The sequence below is a fragment of the Bos grunniens genome, chromosome X (genome assembly GCF_055505025.1).
Source record: "Bos grunniens cultivar Pamir isolate PY7600 chromosome X, Bosgru_T2T1.0, whole genome shotgun sequence".
In the NCBI taxonomy this organism is placed as follows: domain Eukaryota; kingdom Metazoa; phylum Chordata; class Mammalia; order Artiodactyla; family Bovidae; genus Bos; species Bos grunniens.
This window is the reverse complement of record NC_141194.1, coordinates 55628994-55644865: the sequence shown is the minus strand read 5'-3', so window position 1 is coordinate 55644865 and position 15872 is coordinate 55628994. Positions and strand designations below refer to the sequence as shown.

The 15872-nt window shown below is 53.2% G+C and overlaps 2 protein-coding genes across 4 annotated transcripts in view; one reads left to right on the top strand and one right to left on the bottom strand.

Annotated features, from left to right (window-relative positions):
* The window catches only part of LOC147340426 (uncharacterized), a 114116-nt gene that overhangs the window by 35836 nt on the left and 62408 nt on the right, over nt 1-15872 (bottom strand). The window lies entirely within an intron of this gene.
* SUV39H1 (SUV39H1 histone lysine methyltransferase) lies at nt 1322-14196 on the top strand. Its single transcript, XM_086389032.1, has 6 exons — nt 1322-1364; nt 3425-3570; nt 4925-5587; nt 11437-11583; nt 11670-11799; nt 12530-14196. Exons 1-6 carry the CDS (start codon nt 1346-1348, stop codon nt 12661-12663), a joined length of 1239 nt encoding a protein of 412 aa, XP_086245158.1. The 5' UTR covers nt 1322-1345; the 3' UTR covers nt 12664-14196.

The window sequence follows — 15872 nt, the reverse complement described above, 5'->3', positions numbered from 1 at the left end:
CAGGCAAATTCTTTACTACTGAGCCACCTGGGAAGCTCCTAAAGGAGGTCTACCCTGAGGGAATTTCAGGTTGACTGATGGACAGATCCGTGGCTGCCTGATAGGCAACTATATCTAGTGACTGACTGTCTACTGTGAACAAATCACAGCACGCTTGACAGACCGTGTGCTCAGTCAGATGTTGAGAATGGCTACCTGGTTGACTGATAGGAGAGGCAAACTGAGTCACAGGCCAGCTGGCCCACTGAAAAATCAGTGTAGGTGCCTGAAACCACGGCTGTCCACAGACAGAATCACATCCACCCTAAAGGGCCCTGGGGGTCAGAGAATGCTGACTGACCTACCAATGAAGGGTATGCCTTGCCTGAGAAATGACAGATTGCTGGCCACTGACAGGTGGCCTGAAGGCTTTAGCTGCTGTGAGTACGTTCTCTGGTGTAATAAACTGCCTGATCATGGCATGAATGAGGAGGAACCTGAGAGAATTATGGAGTGACCAGCTGACAGTGGAGAGTGTAGCCCACACGACAGGGCTACATTCGATGTTGACAATGACAGCCTGTCCTGACATAATCACAGCCAGCCAGAGGGCCCAAGCTGGCTTCCTGGGCGGTGGTCAGATGATTTCCCCCAGGGGATTCGGAGCTGCTCCCAGGGCCAGGGTAGATGGAGAGCCTGGCTACTGGACAGACTGATGGTGTGATGAAGGGAATGGCAGGCTGGCTGACAGCAGCATAGCTGTTGTCAACGCCATTTGTCTGCCTCGGGGGCCTGGCAGCTGGCCCGAAATCAAGAATGGATGCTGCTACTGACAGACTGACAGCATGAATGGCGGGCGGGGGTCGGATGAGACAGTGGTAGTGGTAATGGATTTCAGTCGGGCGACTGCCTGAGCAGCTGTATGCGGCGGCAGTCCACCTGGGGAGTCACGGACTGCTTGGGGTTAAAATATGGTGACGGACTGACTGACGGCGGTAATTGGGGGTCTGACAGGACGGAGAATCCCCTCTTGAGGCTAGCTGACAACGTGATTGGCTGACAGCGTGACAGACAGACCGGCGTACGGGCAGGGCGACCGGCGTACGGGCACGGCCTCCGGCAACCTCAGCCGCCCTTGCTGCCGCTGCCGCCCCTCAGACGCACTCCCGCAAAGCACTGGCGAGCACCCGCCTTCGGGACCGAGCCGAGTGGCTGGGAGGGGTCCCGTCACGGCTCGCCGGTTGGTCCGCGCAGGCGCTGCTCGCTGCGCGGCGCGGCCAATAGGCTGCGCGTTCTCGGCCACGCCCGCGCGAGCTCTCTTCTCGCGAGGCCGGTTAGGCCCGAATGTCGTTAGCCGTGGGGAAAGATGGCGGAAAATTTAAAAGGTGAAGCAGTGGCGGCAGCGACGCGGGCCCGCTGGCAGGCTGGGTGGGCTGGAGGGGTGGCGTCGCGGACTCGGGGCCCCCGGCGTCCGAGGCCACCGGGCCGGGAGCCGGAAGGTCGGCGCCAAAAGGCTGGGGCTCGAGGCGCGCGGGCCTGGCGCGCGGGGCTGGGCGGGGCTGAGGGGAGGGGGCGCGTGCCTTGGAACACGGCGGGCGCGGGGCTAAGTGGGGACGCGAGAGGGGGGCGCGCGCCGCAGATTGCGGCCTGACGGTGCGCGCACGCGCGGGGGCTTGTTGGGGGGAGGCCGCGCCCGCGCGCGGGAAAATTGGCCGCCGGTGACCGTTACCCTCTTGGTGTCCACGCGAGACGCCGGAAGGGGAGGGGAGGGAAGGGGACGGACCTCCTTTTCAGAGTTGGGGGACAGGGGATTCTTCAGGGGGAGGGTATCTGCTCGCAGCGTGACGGGGGAAGGATTTGAGGCAGAGAGAACTCTCCCAGGAAGAGGGGAAGAGGACTTCCCTAATGGGAGAGCTGGGCTCCCTCACGCGCAGGCAAAGACGGGTGACTCAGTGTGTTGGGGAAGGTGGGCCCCTCTGGATGAGGGAAGCTGCGGGGAGGATGGGTTCCACAGGTGTGAGGGGGAGCTCTGAGGGTAGGAGAGTCCACCTGTGGTCAGTGCAGAGACAGCAACATATGTGAGTTGGGATCACATTAGTTGGGGCTTCAAATGCAACTTTGCAAGGGAAGAGGCATCATAGGGAAAGGAAGGCGTGGGCACAGGCCGAGTCTCCACTAGGCCTGTCTTAAGAGGAGGGGTGGAAATGCACACGTAATAATTTTGCAGAGCTCTTGTACATTTGTAGGTTGACATCTAGAGTATTTAACCATGAGTTTCGGTTTTTGTAATGGAAGGTAGAAAATATTAAACATTTTTAAAAGATGAAACAGGATGAGGACTGACTGATTACATTTGGAACAAGGGTTTTGTGAAATGATTTGATAAAATGGCTTCTAAAGCACAGCAATTAAGAATATGCCTTGAACCAAAAGAAGCCTTTTAAATTAAAAAATCTGTCCTGAAAAATTTTGGTACCCCCCCCCCAACCTATTTGTTCTGTCCTTGAATTCAGAGCACACTCCTTTGGGCGAGCTTTACCCCTCAGAGAAATATGAATGAGATAGAAAATCAAAATGCAGCCTGAAAAAATATATCTTATGGATTTAAGGCACCCACATGAATCATTTGGGGAAGCTTCCTGTAATCTAGTATCACTTCACAGTCTCTTATTCTTAATTCCAAAATCCAAAAAGCCCTGAAACCTTAAATTTGGTGTCATTCAGTGGCAAAATTAGGCTATCACTGCCACTATCTTGCATCTTTCTCTTATTCAGTGTGAAAATTCACACTTTTTCTGCAGAACTGTTAATGTGTTTGATTATGGGTTGATGCCCTTGACCACACTAGGGCTGTATTAGGGAATGTAGGGGATATACCTAGAACTTCACTTGTAAAATACCCCAAAAGGAATTTGGATTCTAAAACATCTGGCACCAGGAGTTACAGATGAGATTATGGACCAGTCTTTCCAGTTAATGCCTTTGTCTGGTGCCCTGGAGGCTTTAATCCCATCCCTACCCACCCACCTTGGGACAGTGCACCCTACTGAGATGGTGATTGTGCTCTTTCTTTTGCAAAGTGGGGAGAAGGACAATTAGGTCCTGAACTCCTAGGAGGTTTGCAGGCAGTTTAAAGAATGGTATAGATGGAGCTTAAAGCTCCGGAGTCCGGGTGGGGAATAGATTCCTTTACGACCATCCGTGCATCAGAAACCACTTGGAAGTCTGCTGCTCCAGGGTAAGCCTTGGACAGTGGGCACTGGGGTAGATGGGAGTGGCACATCTTTGTTGTAGAAGGGTCTTAGCATTGGGAAGGCCTGTGGATTAAATTTCACTGACTCTGAGGTAGTCCTTTGGAAGTCCCAGGGATGATTTGGGGTCCTCTTTGACCCCTGGCCTCATCAGGATGCCCAGCAATAGTTCTTTCTGGCCCTCTTTGTTCTAGGCTGCAGTGTGTGTTGCAAATCTTCTTGGAATCAGCTACAGGACCTGTGCCGCCTGGCCAAGCTCTCCTGCCCTGCCCTTGGCATCTCCAAGAGGAACCTCTATGACTTTGAAGTCGAGTACCTGTGCGATTACAAAAAGATCCGCGTGAGTCTGGGGTGACTGTGGCCAGGGCAGAGGTGACTCAAGGAAGCTGGCTTCCTGCCCCCCTCCTCCCCCATTACCCACATCTGTTTCCAAAAGCAGTTTTCTCCTCTGATCTTAAAAATGTAGGATTAGTAGGCCCTCTTATCATCTCCATTTTACAGGTGGGAAAACGAAGTGGCTTTCTGAGAGGGGCAGGAGCCAGAATGAATCCCTAAATAAATCTCTCCTCCCACCTCCCTCTGAATACAAACCAATTGCAAAAATTGGGATGCTGAGCCCAGGAGTGGAGATAATGATAGCTAATGGTTTTGATGATGATGGACAGGGAACCCTGGCATGCTGCAGTCCATGGGGTCGCAAAGAGTCCAACACGACTGAGCGACTGAACTGAACTGAACTGAATGGTTTTGAGCACTTTGTGTGCCAGGCACTTTCTTTTAGAAACTAATTTAATCCCACCAGCAACATTGTAAAATGGCAACTGTTTTAACTGGAGAACAGCCTGGAGCCAGAATGCTTCAGTTCACATCCAGGCTGTGTAACCCTGGAAAACTTAACCCAATTCTCTGTACTTCATTTTCCTCATCTATAAAATGGGGATAATTAGCAGTATCTACCTTATATAGAGTTGTAAGGGTTAAATTAGCTAATAATACAAATAAATTGCTTAGAACAGTACCTTCTACATAATGAATGCTAGAAAAACATCTGCTCTTTTTTTCTTATTTACAGGATGAGGAAACTGAGGCCCAGTGAAGTTAAATAACTGCCTAAATTTGCACTACTAGGGAGCGGCAGATTCAGGATGTGTACCCAACGTGTTTAGTTGTAGAATCTGTGTAGTTAAACTCTATCCTATAGTGCCTCTCGGCAAGGAAAGATCCTTCTGGCTGCTGTGTGGAGAACAGACCTAGGGGTGAGGGTGGAAGCAGAGGGACAAGTGAGGAGGCTGCTGCTGCACTCCAGGCGAGCAATGAGGGTGGTGACAGAGATTTGAAGTGTAGGGTTCTGGATGTAGCTTGAAGGATTTCCTGAGGGTGGATGTGGGGAGTGTGAGAAAAAGGAGTCAAAGATGACTCTGAGAGGTGAGGCTGAACAGCTAGCAGGAGGGAATAGGTTTGGGAGATAAAATTAAAAGTTGGATTTAGACAGATAGTAAGGGGGAGAGAGGGATTTGAACCTAGTGAGCCTCACTCTGAAAGCCCATGTTTTTTAATCACTGCAAAGAGTCATTCTAGGAAAGGAGCGGTTTGGGTGTTGCCCACAGCCATTGGGATGGAAGTGCCACAAGAGCTGGCCCAAGGGTCTTGTCTGTCACTTACAGTGCCCCCACCCCTTCCCCACCCCCCCCCAGGAACAGGAGTATTACCTGGTAAAATGGCGTGGGTACCCAGACTCCGAGAGCACTTGGGAACCACGGCAGAATCTCAAGTGTGTGCGCATTCTCAAGCAGTTCCACAAGGACTTGGAAAGGGAGCTGCTCCGGCGGCACCACCGGTCAAAGCCACCCCGGCACCTGGACCCAAGCCTGGCCAACTACCTGGTGCAGAAGGCCAAGCAGAGGCGGGCACTCCGGCGCTGGGAGCAGGAGCTCAATGCCAAGCGCAGCCACCTGGGACGCATCACCGTGGAGAACGAAGTGGACCTGGATGGCCCCCCACGGGCCTTCGTGTACATCAACGAGTACCGTGTTGGTGAGGGCATCACCCTCAACCAGGTGGCTGTGGGCTGCGAGTGCCAGGACTGTCTGTGGGCACCGGCCGGAGGCTGCTGCCCTGGGGCGTCACTGCACAAGTTTGCCTACAATGACCAGGGCCAGGTGCGCCTGCGAGCTGGGCTGCCCATCTATGAGTGCAACTCCCGCTGCCGCTGTGGCTATGACTGCCCCAACCGCGTGGTACAGAAGGGCATCCGCTACGACCTCTGCATCTTCCGCACGGATGATGGACGCGGCTGGGGTGTCCGCACGCTGGAGAAGATCCGCAAGAACAGTTTCGTCATGGAGTACGTGGGCGAGGTAGGGAGACAGGGCTTGGTGGGTGTGTATGGCTCTCCCCACTGTGTGTTCCCACCCTGAGCGCCTGCCTCTCCCCGCTGTATGCCCGAAGCTCCCCTGCTTTCCCTGGGGGAAAGGTGTTGAGGGGGTAACCTGAGTGTGAGAGGGACATCCTGGCAGGGGCACATATTCCACGCTGGTAGTTAAAGGCATGTTGAAATACCTTCAAACCGGGTTTACTTCATAAGGGTACCTAGCAAAGAGGTAAGTGGGAACTGAAATCCAGGCAGCATTCCTTTTAACAGGCCACGTGGTCTGCACAGGATTGCATCATCTGAAAAGGCACTTCCTCTTCTCATTTCATGAGGGTCCAGCTTATCACCAGGCAGTGTCTGCCCAGGAGCACTTTTTTTTTTTACTAATCTGCACAAAAAGAACACAGTCTGCCTTGGGCGGGAAGCAGGGGCGGGGTTGGCTACCTCCTCCTCTAGCCACTGCAGGACACTGGGGCAAAGCTGATGCTGTGTTAGGCAGGCTGTCTGCATGCCAGACAACATCTTAGGGGCTTCACATGTTCTAAATCCATTTGCTCCTGTAACTGTCTACATGGGCATTTGGGTGGTATCCTTCCACCCAAATGGCATGGCTGCCTAGGTTCTTTCCCTCTTGTGCCTTTACCGTGGCTTTGAGCTGCCTCTGATCCTCAGTGTTGCCTGGTGGGTGGGCTGAGCGGGGCAGAAGGGGAGGTATCTAATGGGCCGGGCCAGGATATGGTGCATATCATGTCTGCCCACACCTATTGGCTGGAACCAAGTCATGGGCCTTACTTCAGTTCAAAGGCAGCTGCAAAGCATGATTCAGCCATATGCCCAAGTGGAACACAAAAGGGGGTTGGGTGAATAACTAGCAGGTGTCTGCAACAGCAAGTTCCGAAGTGGGTCACGGTGGGCATTTGGGGTGAGACAGTTGTTACATAGGACTGTCTCATGCGTTGGGGAACATTTAACATCCCTGGACCGTGACCATTTAAATCCAAGAGTGTACCTTGTCACAGGGACAGCCCCAAACACCTCTGTATTTCTGTGGGTCTCTTGGGGTGTGATACAGCTGGGAGGTGACAGCATTGGCTATAGTGATAACAGTGATGAAGAGGAGAGGCTCCTGTTCTGAGGAATTTATGTGTGCGTGCTTAATTGCTTCAGTTATGTCTGACTCTTTGCGACCCTACGGACTGTAGCCTGCCAGGCTCCTCTGTCCACGGGATTCTCCAGGCAAGAATACTTGAGTGGGTTTCCATGCCCTCCTCCAGGGAATCTTCCTGACCCAGGGATCAAAGCCATGTCTCTTAACATCTCCTGCATTGGCAGGTGGGTTTTTTTTTTTTTTTTTTAAACCACTAGCACCACCTGGAAAGCCCTGGAGAACTATAGAGAGGGTCATAGCCCCAGGGGGTGGGGGGAACAGAAACTGTCTAGAGACTGAGCAGTCCACACTTCAGAGGACCCTGACAGTCTGAACGAAGAGATAGCCACACCCCAGACAATCCTGGGGGTCGGGTGGAGTAAATGTCCATGTGTCGGAGGACTTGACAGTCTAGAGGAAGGAGGAGGCGGCCACAGCTCAGAGCGTTCCTGATAGTCTGTAGGAAGAGGTGTCTATGTCCCAGCACGACCCAAGGAAGAGGGCAAGCTCTCCAGAGGACCCTGGCAGTCCGAGTTAAGAAGTGTCCACGCTCACGCTGCCCTGACAGGAAAGTGAAGTGTCCTTACCCCAGCGGCATAGTGACAGTCAAGAAGCTCAGGTGTACCAAAGAGGCCCTGACAGCCTGGAGGGAGTGTCCACACCCTCAGAGCCCTGACACTCCAATGGAGATATTTAGGTCTTAGAGGGAGAGCAACAGTGTGGAAGAGATGTCACAGCCCAGAGGGGTCGTAGCCATGCAGGGGAGGTGGCATTCACACCCACAGGAGTCAGCGGTCCTGAGGAAGTCCAGAGCAGGGGTGTACCTAGCTTCACCGCACTGGCTGTCTCTGGAGGAGTTGTCAGCAGCACAGGAAGATGCTGACAGGTGAGGAGGAGGAAGAGTCTTCAGCTCATTGGCAACCCCAAGGTCCCACGAGCCCGACTCCTTTCACACCATTCTTCCTTACCGTCCTTACTCCTCCATGCTATAAACATGGCAGTTACTGGGGACCCTCTCATTCCCTATCCTCACTCTTCCCACATTCTCTTCAAGGTATTTCTTGGCTTCCCTCCTGCCACATTCAGTGACTTCCAGGCCCACCTCTGACATCCTTAGACCTATGGGGCCTCCTGATGGCAGCACAGGCCCCCAAACACTGCCAGGTCCAAAACCACCCCCCTGCATCCCACTCTGACAAGGCAGCATGGCAGAGGGCTCAGGAGGATGGAGTCTGGGTGCCTGAGGCTGAATCCCAGCTCCACCACTCATCAGCAGTCACTTAACCTGTTTGTGTCTTAGTCTCCTAATCTGTGTAACAGGAATGATAATAGCACCCACCTCATAGACTTGTTCCAAGAACTAAAGTGAGTTATGATGTGTGAAGCATTTGGTGTTCAGTACACAGTAAGTCTTCAGACAACGTTAGCCATTATAGTCCAAAATTCAGAACATCCAAAATGCCCAGAAACCAAAAATTTCTGTAGCCAGACCAGATATATGCCTATTTGCAGTCTGTTTACCCCACTTGGTGTGCATATTCATCATTTTGCAGAAATCTTACTAGATTATGTGGTGCTGGCCTACTGGGTGTTACATAATCGGGGGCATACCCCTGACCCCCTCCACTCTGGAACCCAGTTCACTCTCCACCTCTGCTCTGTCAGTCCCTACACCATTGTGCTTCCACGTTCATCAGAACATCACCACCCTAACCCACCAGAGAACATAGCCTAGGTTATCCATTCTGAAACATGCACTTTCTTCATGTTTTTTTCAACTCTGAAATGAAAGTGAACCTCACTTTAATTAGTTTAATTAAATGATGGCATATCATCATTTAATTAGCAGAAGTTTTTTTTTTCTTGGGAAAGGGCACACAAAAGATGGGAGCCTGTTAGATTTTGACAAGCTACAGTACTCAGCCACTCCTAACACGAAAACAAACAGAAACCCCTTTCACATATCTGAACTTGTTGGATTCTTACAACAGCCCCTGTCAAGTTGGGATTATTGTCATCTCCATTCTACAGATGAGAAAACTGAGGCACAGAGAGGTAACGTGCTCAGAGTCACCATGCTAGTAAAGTGGGCCCAAATGTCTAAAACTGGTGTCCTGCCAGACCTGGTGGAGTGTTGTGGTTTGGGTTTGTTTGTTTGTTTCATTTGGCTGAGAAAACAGGCACAGGGAGAGAACATTCAGGATCCCATATCCAGGAGGGGGCAGAGCAGCAACTGGCTTCTGAGTCTTCTGGTTCCCATTCCCATCAAAATCCTTTCCCAGCTGCCAGCTTCTAGCCCATCTGTATTCCCTAGTCACCCTGGTAGGGAGCAGGGACATGGACTGTTTTGCTCCCAGGTTTTTTTTGGGGTGGACCAACCCTTACAGAGTGGGGCTGAAAAGAAGCCAGAAGGAACCCTTTGTGCCCTGCAGGGTCTACAGTGTGACTCACTCATGGGGAGCCTGAGGGAGCAGGTAGGGGAAGAACGGACAGGAAAATAGAAACTGGGGAGGGACCCAAAGGGAAAAACCAGCCCAGGCACCACCTGGTCTGCTCATGAGCCCAGGAGAGGCTGCCCTTTGATCCCAGGCTTCTAGAGGCAGCAGTGGGTGGGGAGCGGGAGCTTCAGGAAGGCTGCACAGATAAGTGACATCTGTGGGAGCTGACATCAGAAGGAAGAGCCTGTTCTCTGGGAGGTGGAGGGAAGCTGACCTTGATGTACTCCTACTCAGAATACTTCTGTGACTCCTGTTTTGTCCCACAGGAGAGAGTCCCCACTCTTCAATCTGGTCAAAGCCCTTTTGTGATCTGCAGTTCCCTTTAGATGGTATCTCTCTTCCACTGCCCCTCAAGCTCTAAGCACTAACGACTGTGATCCATGAAGGTCAGACCGGGCCTGGTCCCTGTGTTCTCCCAGCAGTGACCCCCAAGGGCCAGTACCAGCCTGGTCCTGTGTCTCCCCCACTCAGCTGTGACCCCTGAGTACTGGGGCCAGGCACAGGGTAGGCCCCATGGAAATCCACTGAATGAATGAGCGAACAAACAGAAATTGCGATGGGGAAGCCAGGTTCCTCAAGGAATGGAGCTGGAGTAAGGGGCAGTAAGCAGCGTGACCCAGGGGATAAGCCTGCATCGGCTGTTAATCAGCCTTCAGCATGGAGCAGAGGCTGGAGGTGGTGATGGAGGAGGCAAGAGAAAACAGAGGCTGGTCACAGGCTGGCATGAGAATGAGCAAGAAAGGAGGCTGGGGTGGGTCTCAGGCTTATGTCCAGTGTGGCAGGAGGGTAGTGTTGGGCAGTGGTCTCTGACAGAGGGAGAGGGAAGAAGATGGGATATGGCAAGAAGAGAGTACCTGAGCTGCCTTTAGGGCCACCGCTGGATGGAGGTCAGGGCTCTGAGCTAGAGAGCAGAATACACATGACAGGTGTCTACTGTGTGTCAGCAGCGTACTGCGCTGGCACTTGTGGCTGATAGGCAGCAAGAACCCAGGAGTGGAGAATGAGGCCGGCCCTGGTCTAGGGGCACCCAGGCTGAGGAAGGGGAAGTCTTGGCTACTGGTGGGACCTCACCCAGAGGCAGCATGGTCGGGGATTACCAGAAGGCTGTGGTTGACCAGGAAGAGGTGACATGAGGGATAGAGAGGAGGGGTGGTGTGTGGTGGGGGTTGGGGTGAGGAGTCCATCGCCAGCACTTGGGAGGCAAGGACAGGCTGGGCTAGGATAGTGGTCCGGTTACTAGGACAGGCGGGGACCCAGCTGGGGAGGAGGATACGCCTCCTGCTGTCTTAAATACCAGCTGTTGGCAGTGCACAGTGTTAGGCCTGAGTGAGGTGGTCTCATCTGTGCTCTGGTCTCCTTACTTTCCTCTTCCTTCTCTGTCTGAGTTTTTGGCCTCCACCTCTTTTTTGTGCTATCAGACTCTGGGGTCTTGGCCTTTTCTCTGGACCTGGGACCTTTGCATTAAGATTCTGTGTGTCTAACTCTGCCTCTGGTATCTGAGTCTCTTTCTCATTCATTCTCCCTTTCCCCAGGCCTCTCGTGCTCACTATGTGCTTTTTGCTGTCTGCACTGCCCTGCATAGGCTTCCCAGGTGGAACAGTGGTAAAGAATTCACCTGCCAGTGCAGGAATCATAAGGGACGTGGGTTTGATCCCTGGGTCAGGAAGACCCCCTGGAGAAGGGAATGGCAACCCACTCCAGTATTCTTGCTTGGAGAATCCCATGGAGAGAGGAGTCTGGCGGGCTATAGTTCTTGGGGTTGCAAAGAGTTGGACACGACTGAGAACACAGTGCACACACCGACCTGCACTGGCTTGATTCTCTTGTGCTGGTCCTTCAGTGCCTCAGGCTCTCTTGCCCTGGATCAGCCTCTCACTCCCACTCTCCCCACCCTTCTCTATTCAGCCCTGGGTCTTTTTCTTCCTCACCTTTGATGTGGGTCTCTCACTAAGGAGGTTTCTCTCTCACTTCTGGACCTTGTGACCGGCCTCCACCTACCATTGAGAGACTCACCATACCATCCAGAGGCCTGAGAAGGGCTGCCAGCCCTTGTGTGTCGCTACTGAGCCAGCCACAGGGGTGCCTCCTTGCTCCCTTGTTCTTCAGGGGGCCAGGATGGGGGTCAGGAGCTCTGCTGGCTTTCCTGAACCTTCTGGGCCAATCTCCTCTCCCCTGTGGCCTTCTCCCCAGATCATTACCTCAGAGGAGGCAGAGCGGCGGGGCCAGATCTATGACCGCCAGGGTGCCACCTACCTCTTCGACCTGGACTACGTGGAGGATGTGTACACTGTGGACGCCGCCTATTACGGCAACATCTCTCACTTTGTCAACCACAGTGTGGGTACCCGCAGGTGGGCAGGGGGTTGGGAGGAGCAGGCTGGGGCCCCTCCTCACCCTCCTGCCGTTTTTTGTTTTTTGCCCAGTGTGACCCCAACCTCCAGGTGTACAACGTCTTCATAGACAACCTTGATGAGCGGCTGCCCCGCATTGCTTTCTTTGCCACCAGAACCATCCGGGCAGGCGAGGAGCTCACCTTTGATTACAACATGCAAGGTGGGGGTGGCAGGGGACTGGGGGCAGGGACACACAATGACATGGGACATGAGGACCCCTCCCCAAGGAGCTTTAAGATGCTCTTCCTCACTCCCAGTCTCCTATCTGGACTCCTGGATTCATGCCTACCCTTTGCAGATCCCTTCATTCCTAACCACTGGACCCCAAGCCCGAGACCCTCATACCAGCTTCTCCTGAGGCTCCTGGGGGAGGATGTTTGGCTCAAGAGTTGAGACACTCCTCCTGATTGCAATCTTGTCTGAATTTCCCCAGTCCCCCAACCTTCACTCTCCTAACCCCCTTTGACCTCCTCATTCCAAGCCTCTGGACACCCTTGTGGCCTCCAGCCAGTCCCTTTCTTGACAAACTAGCCACCTCTGAGACACTCAAGGGGAATCTTTGGCAGGAGAGTTCAGATGCCCCTCTGGATGCCCAAGTGACCCTCCATTCCTGACCCCTGTCTGACACAACCCTCTCGGTCACCCCGACAGTTCCCTGCCTCCTCCGAGAACCCTCACTCCTGGCCATCTTCCTAACACCTGAACACCCCTCTAGTGGAAGCCCTGGCCCCTGCCCGAAACCACCAACCCTATGCCCCACTACCTGACTCAGATCTCAGACCTGCTCCCCGCCCCTCAGACTCCTGGGTCCTGTGGTAAAAAGGGCAGTGGGACCCCTCCATCTTGGCCTTCTGTCTAACAAGTACCCCCCTCCGGCTGTGACTCCACAGTGGACCCGGTGGACATGGAGAGCACACGCATGGACTCCAACTTTGGCCTGGCTGGGCTCCCCGGCTCTCCCAAGAAGCGGGTCCGCATTGAATGCAAGTGTGGGACTGAATCCTGCCGCAAATACCTCTTCTAGCCCCGTGAAGTCTGAGGCCAGAATGACCAAGGGAGGCTAAAAAGCTGCCCACCCCACCTACCCACTGCTGCCCTCCTGTTGAAGAACAACTGCCAGGGCCTCCTGCCTGCCTCCGCCTGCCCCCTGCTCAGGGCTGCATGGCCATGGGGAAGATGGACTCCAGGAGTCCCCTCTCCCTGTCCCAGCCCCATCCATGGGTTGCACTTACAAACCCCTGCCCACCTTCAGAAGTGATTTTTCAACACCAGGACTTTCTGCAGTTGGGATTCATGGCCTAGCAAGGCGGTCTGAGGGCTGAGCCTCAGCCCATACCCAAAGTAGAAACGTTTGTTTTTGCACCTGCTTCTGGCCAGAGCTTGAAGGGTCTGCTGCAGGCCCTCTCCCTGCTGCCCCAAGGGTGTGAGGAAGCATTCCCAGGACAGGCTGACCCCAGAGCCCAGGATTCCCAGTCCATTCACCTCCCCTGCCACAGAAATGTGCTAGTGAAATGGGCGGGGGGGGGGGGGTCTTCAAGGGCTGCAGGCTGTGGCTGGGTCCTGCTCATGCTTGCATGCTGGCTGGTGTTGGCCTGACAGCTGTAGGGTCTCCTTTTCAAAGCTGTGCCTCTGAGAAGCAGACACCCACATGCCACTAGAGGAGAGTGGATGCCCACAGCCTGTTGGCCAGTGAGAGGCAGCCCAGACTTTGCCTGTCCTTAAGGTGGGCAACCCACTCCAGTATTCTTGCCTGAAAAATCCCATGGACGGAGGAACCTGGTAGGCTACAGTCCATGGGGTCACAAAGAGTTGGACATGACTAAGCGACTTCACTTCACTAAGGTGGGCTGGGACTCAGCTCTGCCTTTGCAACAGCTAGAAGGTGCCCAGGGCTCTTGAGCTCAAAGGATGCTGGGAGCCCTTAACCTGCAGCGTGAGGACTGCTGATAGCACCCAGAGCTGGGCCCAAGACCTAGCTAGGCTGTAGACAGCACTTAGACAAAATGTGCATGGATGGGATGCTGAGGAGGTGCCAGGCACTGGGCTGAGCACCTGGTCCACGTGGATCGTCTCAGGGAAGCCTTGAAAACTATGGAGGTGGATCCCAGGAAAGGGCCCGTGTGGCAGAAGGCAAAGCACAGACCAAGAATGGGGTGGGGCTGGGTTACCCACCAGGGTGTGGCGAGGTGAGGGGAAGCCCCTGTCGCCTCCTAGCCCTCCAGCCCTTTGCACTCACCTTGGGTCCTCTGGTCTCAGTTCCCTGCCCACAAATGTATAAAAGGTGAAGGCGCTGATGGCTGCCTCATCCCTTGCTTCCCCTGTGAGGTCTTCTCTAGGAAGCCTTCCATCCCTGACTACCTGTGCGCAGTGTCCCCACGTGAGACTGTGTGCCCTGCCAGCAGATGCCAGATCTGTGTGTCTGTTTTTGTGTGTCTGTGCTCCCCACCCCCAGACTGACCTTCAGGCTTGTACTGAATCTGATTCTCCTCTTGTATATCCCCTTGGCCCTCCCAGTCTGGGAATGGGCGTCAATAAAACAGGTTATTGACTGAAAAAACCAAGGTGTGGGGATTGAAGACCTTGTGTAGGTGGGGGTTGGGGAGATGAGAGGCTGGGAGCAGGGGTGCCCAGGAATGCAGTCCTCCAACCTCAGCCATTTAACATTTCCTGCAGTGTACCACTTGCACCACCGTCTGCATACATGCTGACCTAAGATAAGCTTGCTTTATACTTAAATGTTATCATACACTGGACAAGCAAGCTAAATCCATTGCTGTTGAAATGGACAAACCATTATCACTGGCCATACATATGACACAATTCTAGCTGGATCCTCCATGCTTTTCAAACTTTTGAGCCCAAAGCCTGCTTACTACATTCAAAGAGAAAAGTCTGTATGTACTGAGGGAAGCTTTTCTGCAAATATTTATTGAGCACCTATATGTGCCAGGGTATAAAACATAAGAAAGAAAGGGTGTTTCAAGTATACATACTTGTCTTCATCATCCTTCAACCTGAACGTGAACCCATGCCCTTTGGTTCTGCTCAGAGACCACACATGCTGTGACATAGGTACCCAAATATTTCAGAGATCTTGCACACAGGCGACAGGATCCTGAACAGCTCAGAGATCTAAGTACAGGCCTCCGAACAGCTCATAGACATTACACCCTGGACATTGACCCTGGACCTCAGGGACCTCACACCTTGGGACACATCTCCCTACAGCTCTGCAATCCTGCCTGGACACAAACCCCATATAACCCATGCTGCACTGAAACTAGAGGACACAGACTCCAAAGAACCCCGAGGCTGCAAATGCTGCCCCCTACACTGCATCCAATTTTGGAGATAGAGATTCACAAACATCTCAAAGACCTCACAACCTGCGATACTGTTCCCCAATCTATTCAGAGCCTTCACCCCTGATCATCTATTCCCAAACCGCCCAGAGACCTCACAGCCCCAGACAGACCCCTGCACCCCAAACAGCAGAGCTGTGAAACCCTGGACATGGACCACCCAAACACCCAAGAGAACACAGATCCCTAACTGGTTCTAAAACCTCATGCTTTAGACATGGACCCCCAAGTTACTGAGACACCCTGGAACACAGCACTAAACATTCCAGAGGCCTTATTCCCTAGAATATAGTGCCACAAACAACTCAGACTCATGTCTTGGACACAGACTCCAAAGAACTCGGAGATTCCATGGCCCAGAAACAGACCCTGTTCAGAGAATTCTGACCCTGGGAAACGTCTATACACAGCTCAGAGACTCCACAACTTCTGACACAGACCTCTAAACAGTTCAGAGTCAGGGCATTCTAGGAAATACTGAAGCATTTAAGAGACCTCATGCTTTGCAACCCACATACCCAAAGAGCTCAGAGACCTGAAAGTCTGACTTCAGGTCCCCACAAAACTCACAGACTTCACAACCAAGGATAAAGACCCAGCAACTTCTCAGAGAACTTCCAAACTGGGATAAAGATGGGCAAACAGTTCAGAGACCTCATATCCCAAACATGATGGTAGGGCACACCAAAACCACATCTGCTGAGACACGGGCACTAAACCAGCTCAGCAACCTCGCACTCAACAGATTCCTGTTCAGACATGTCACAAATTGGACAGAGATTCCCCACAAACAGCTCAGAGCCTTCAACGCTGAGACACGTCTGCAAACAGCTCAAAGGCCTCATGTTCTAGTTCACAGAAGAGCTCAGAG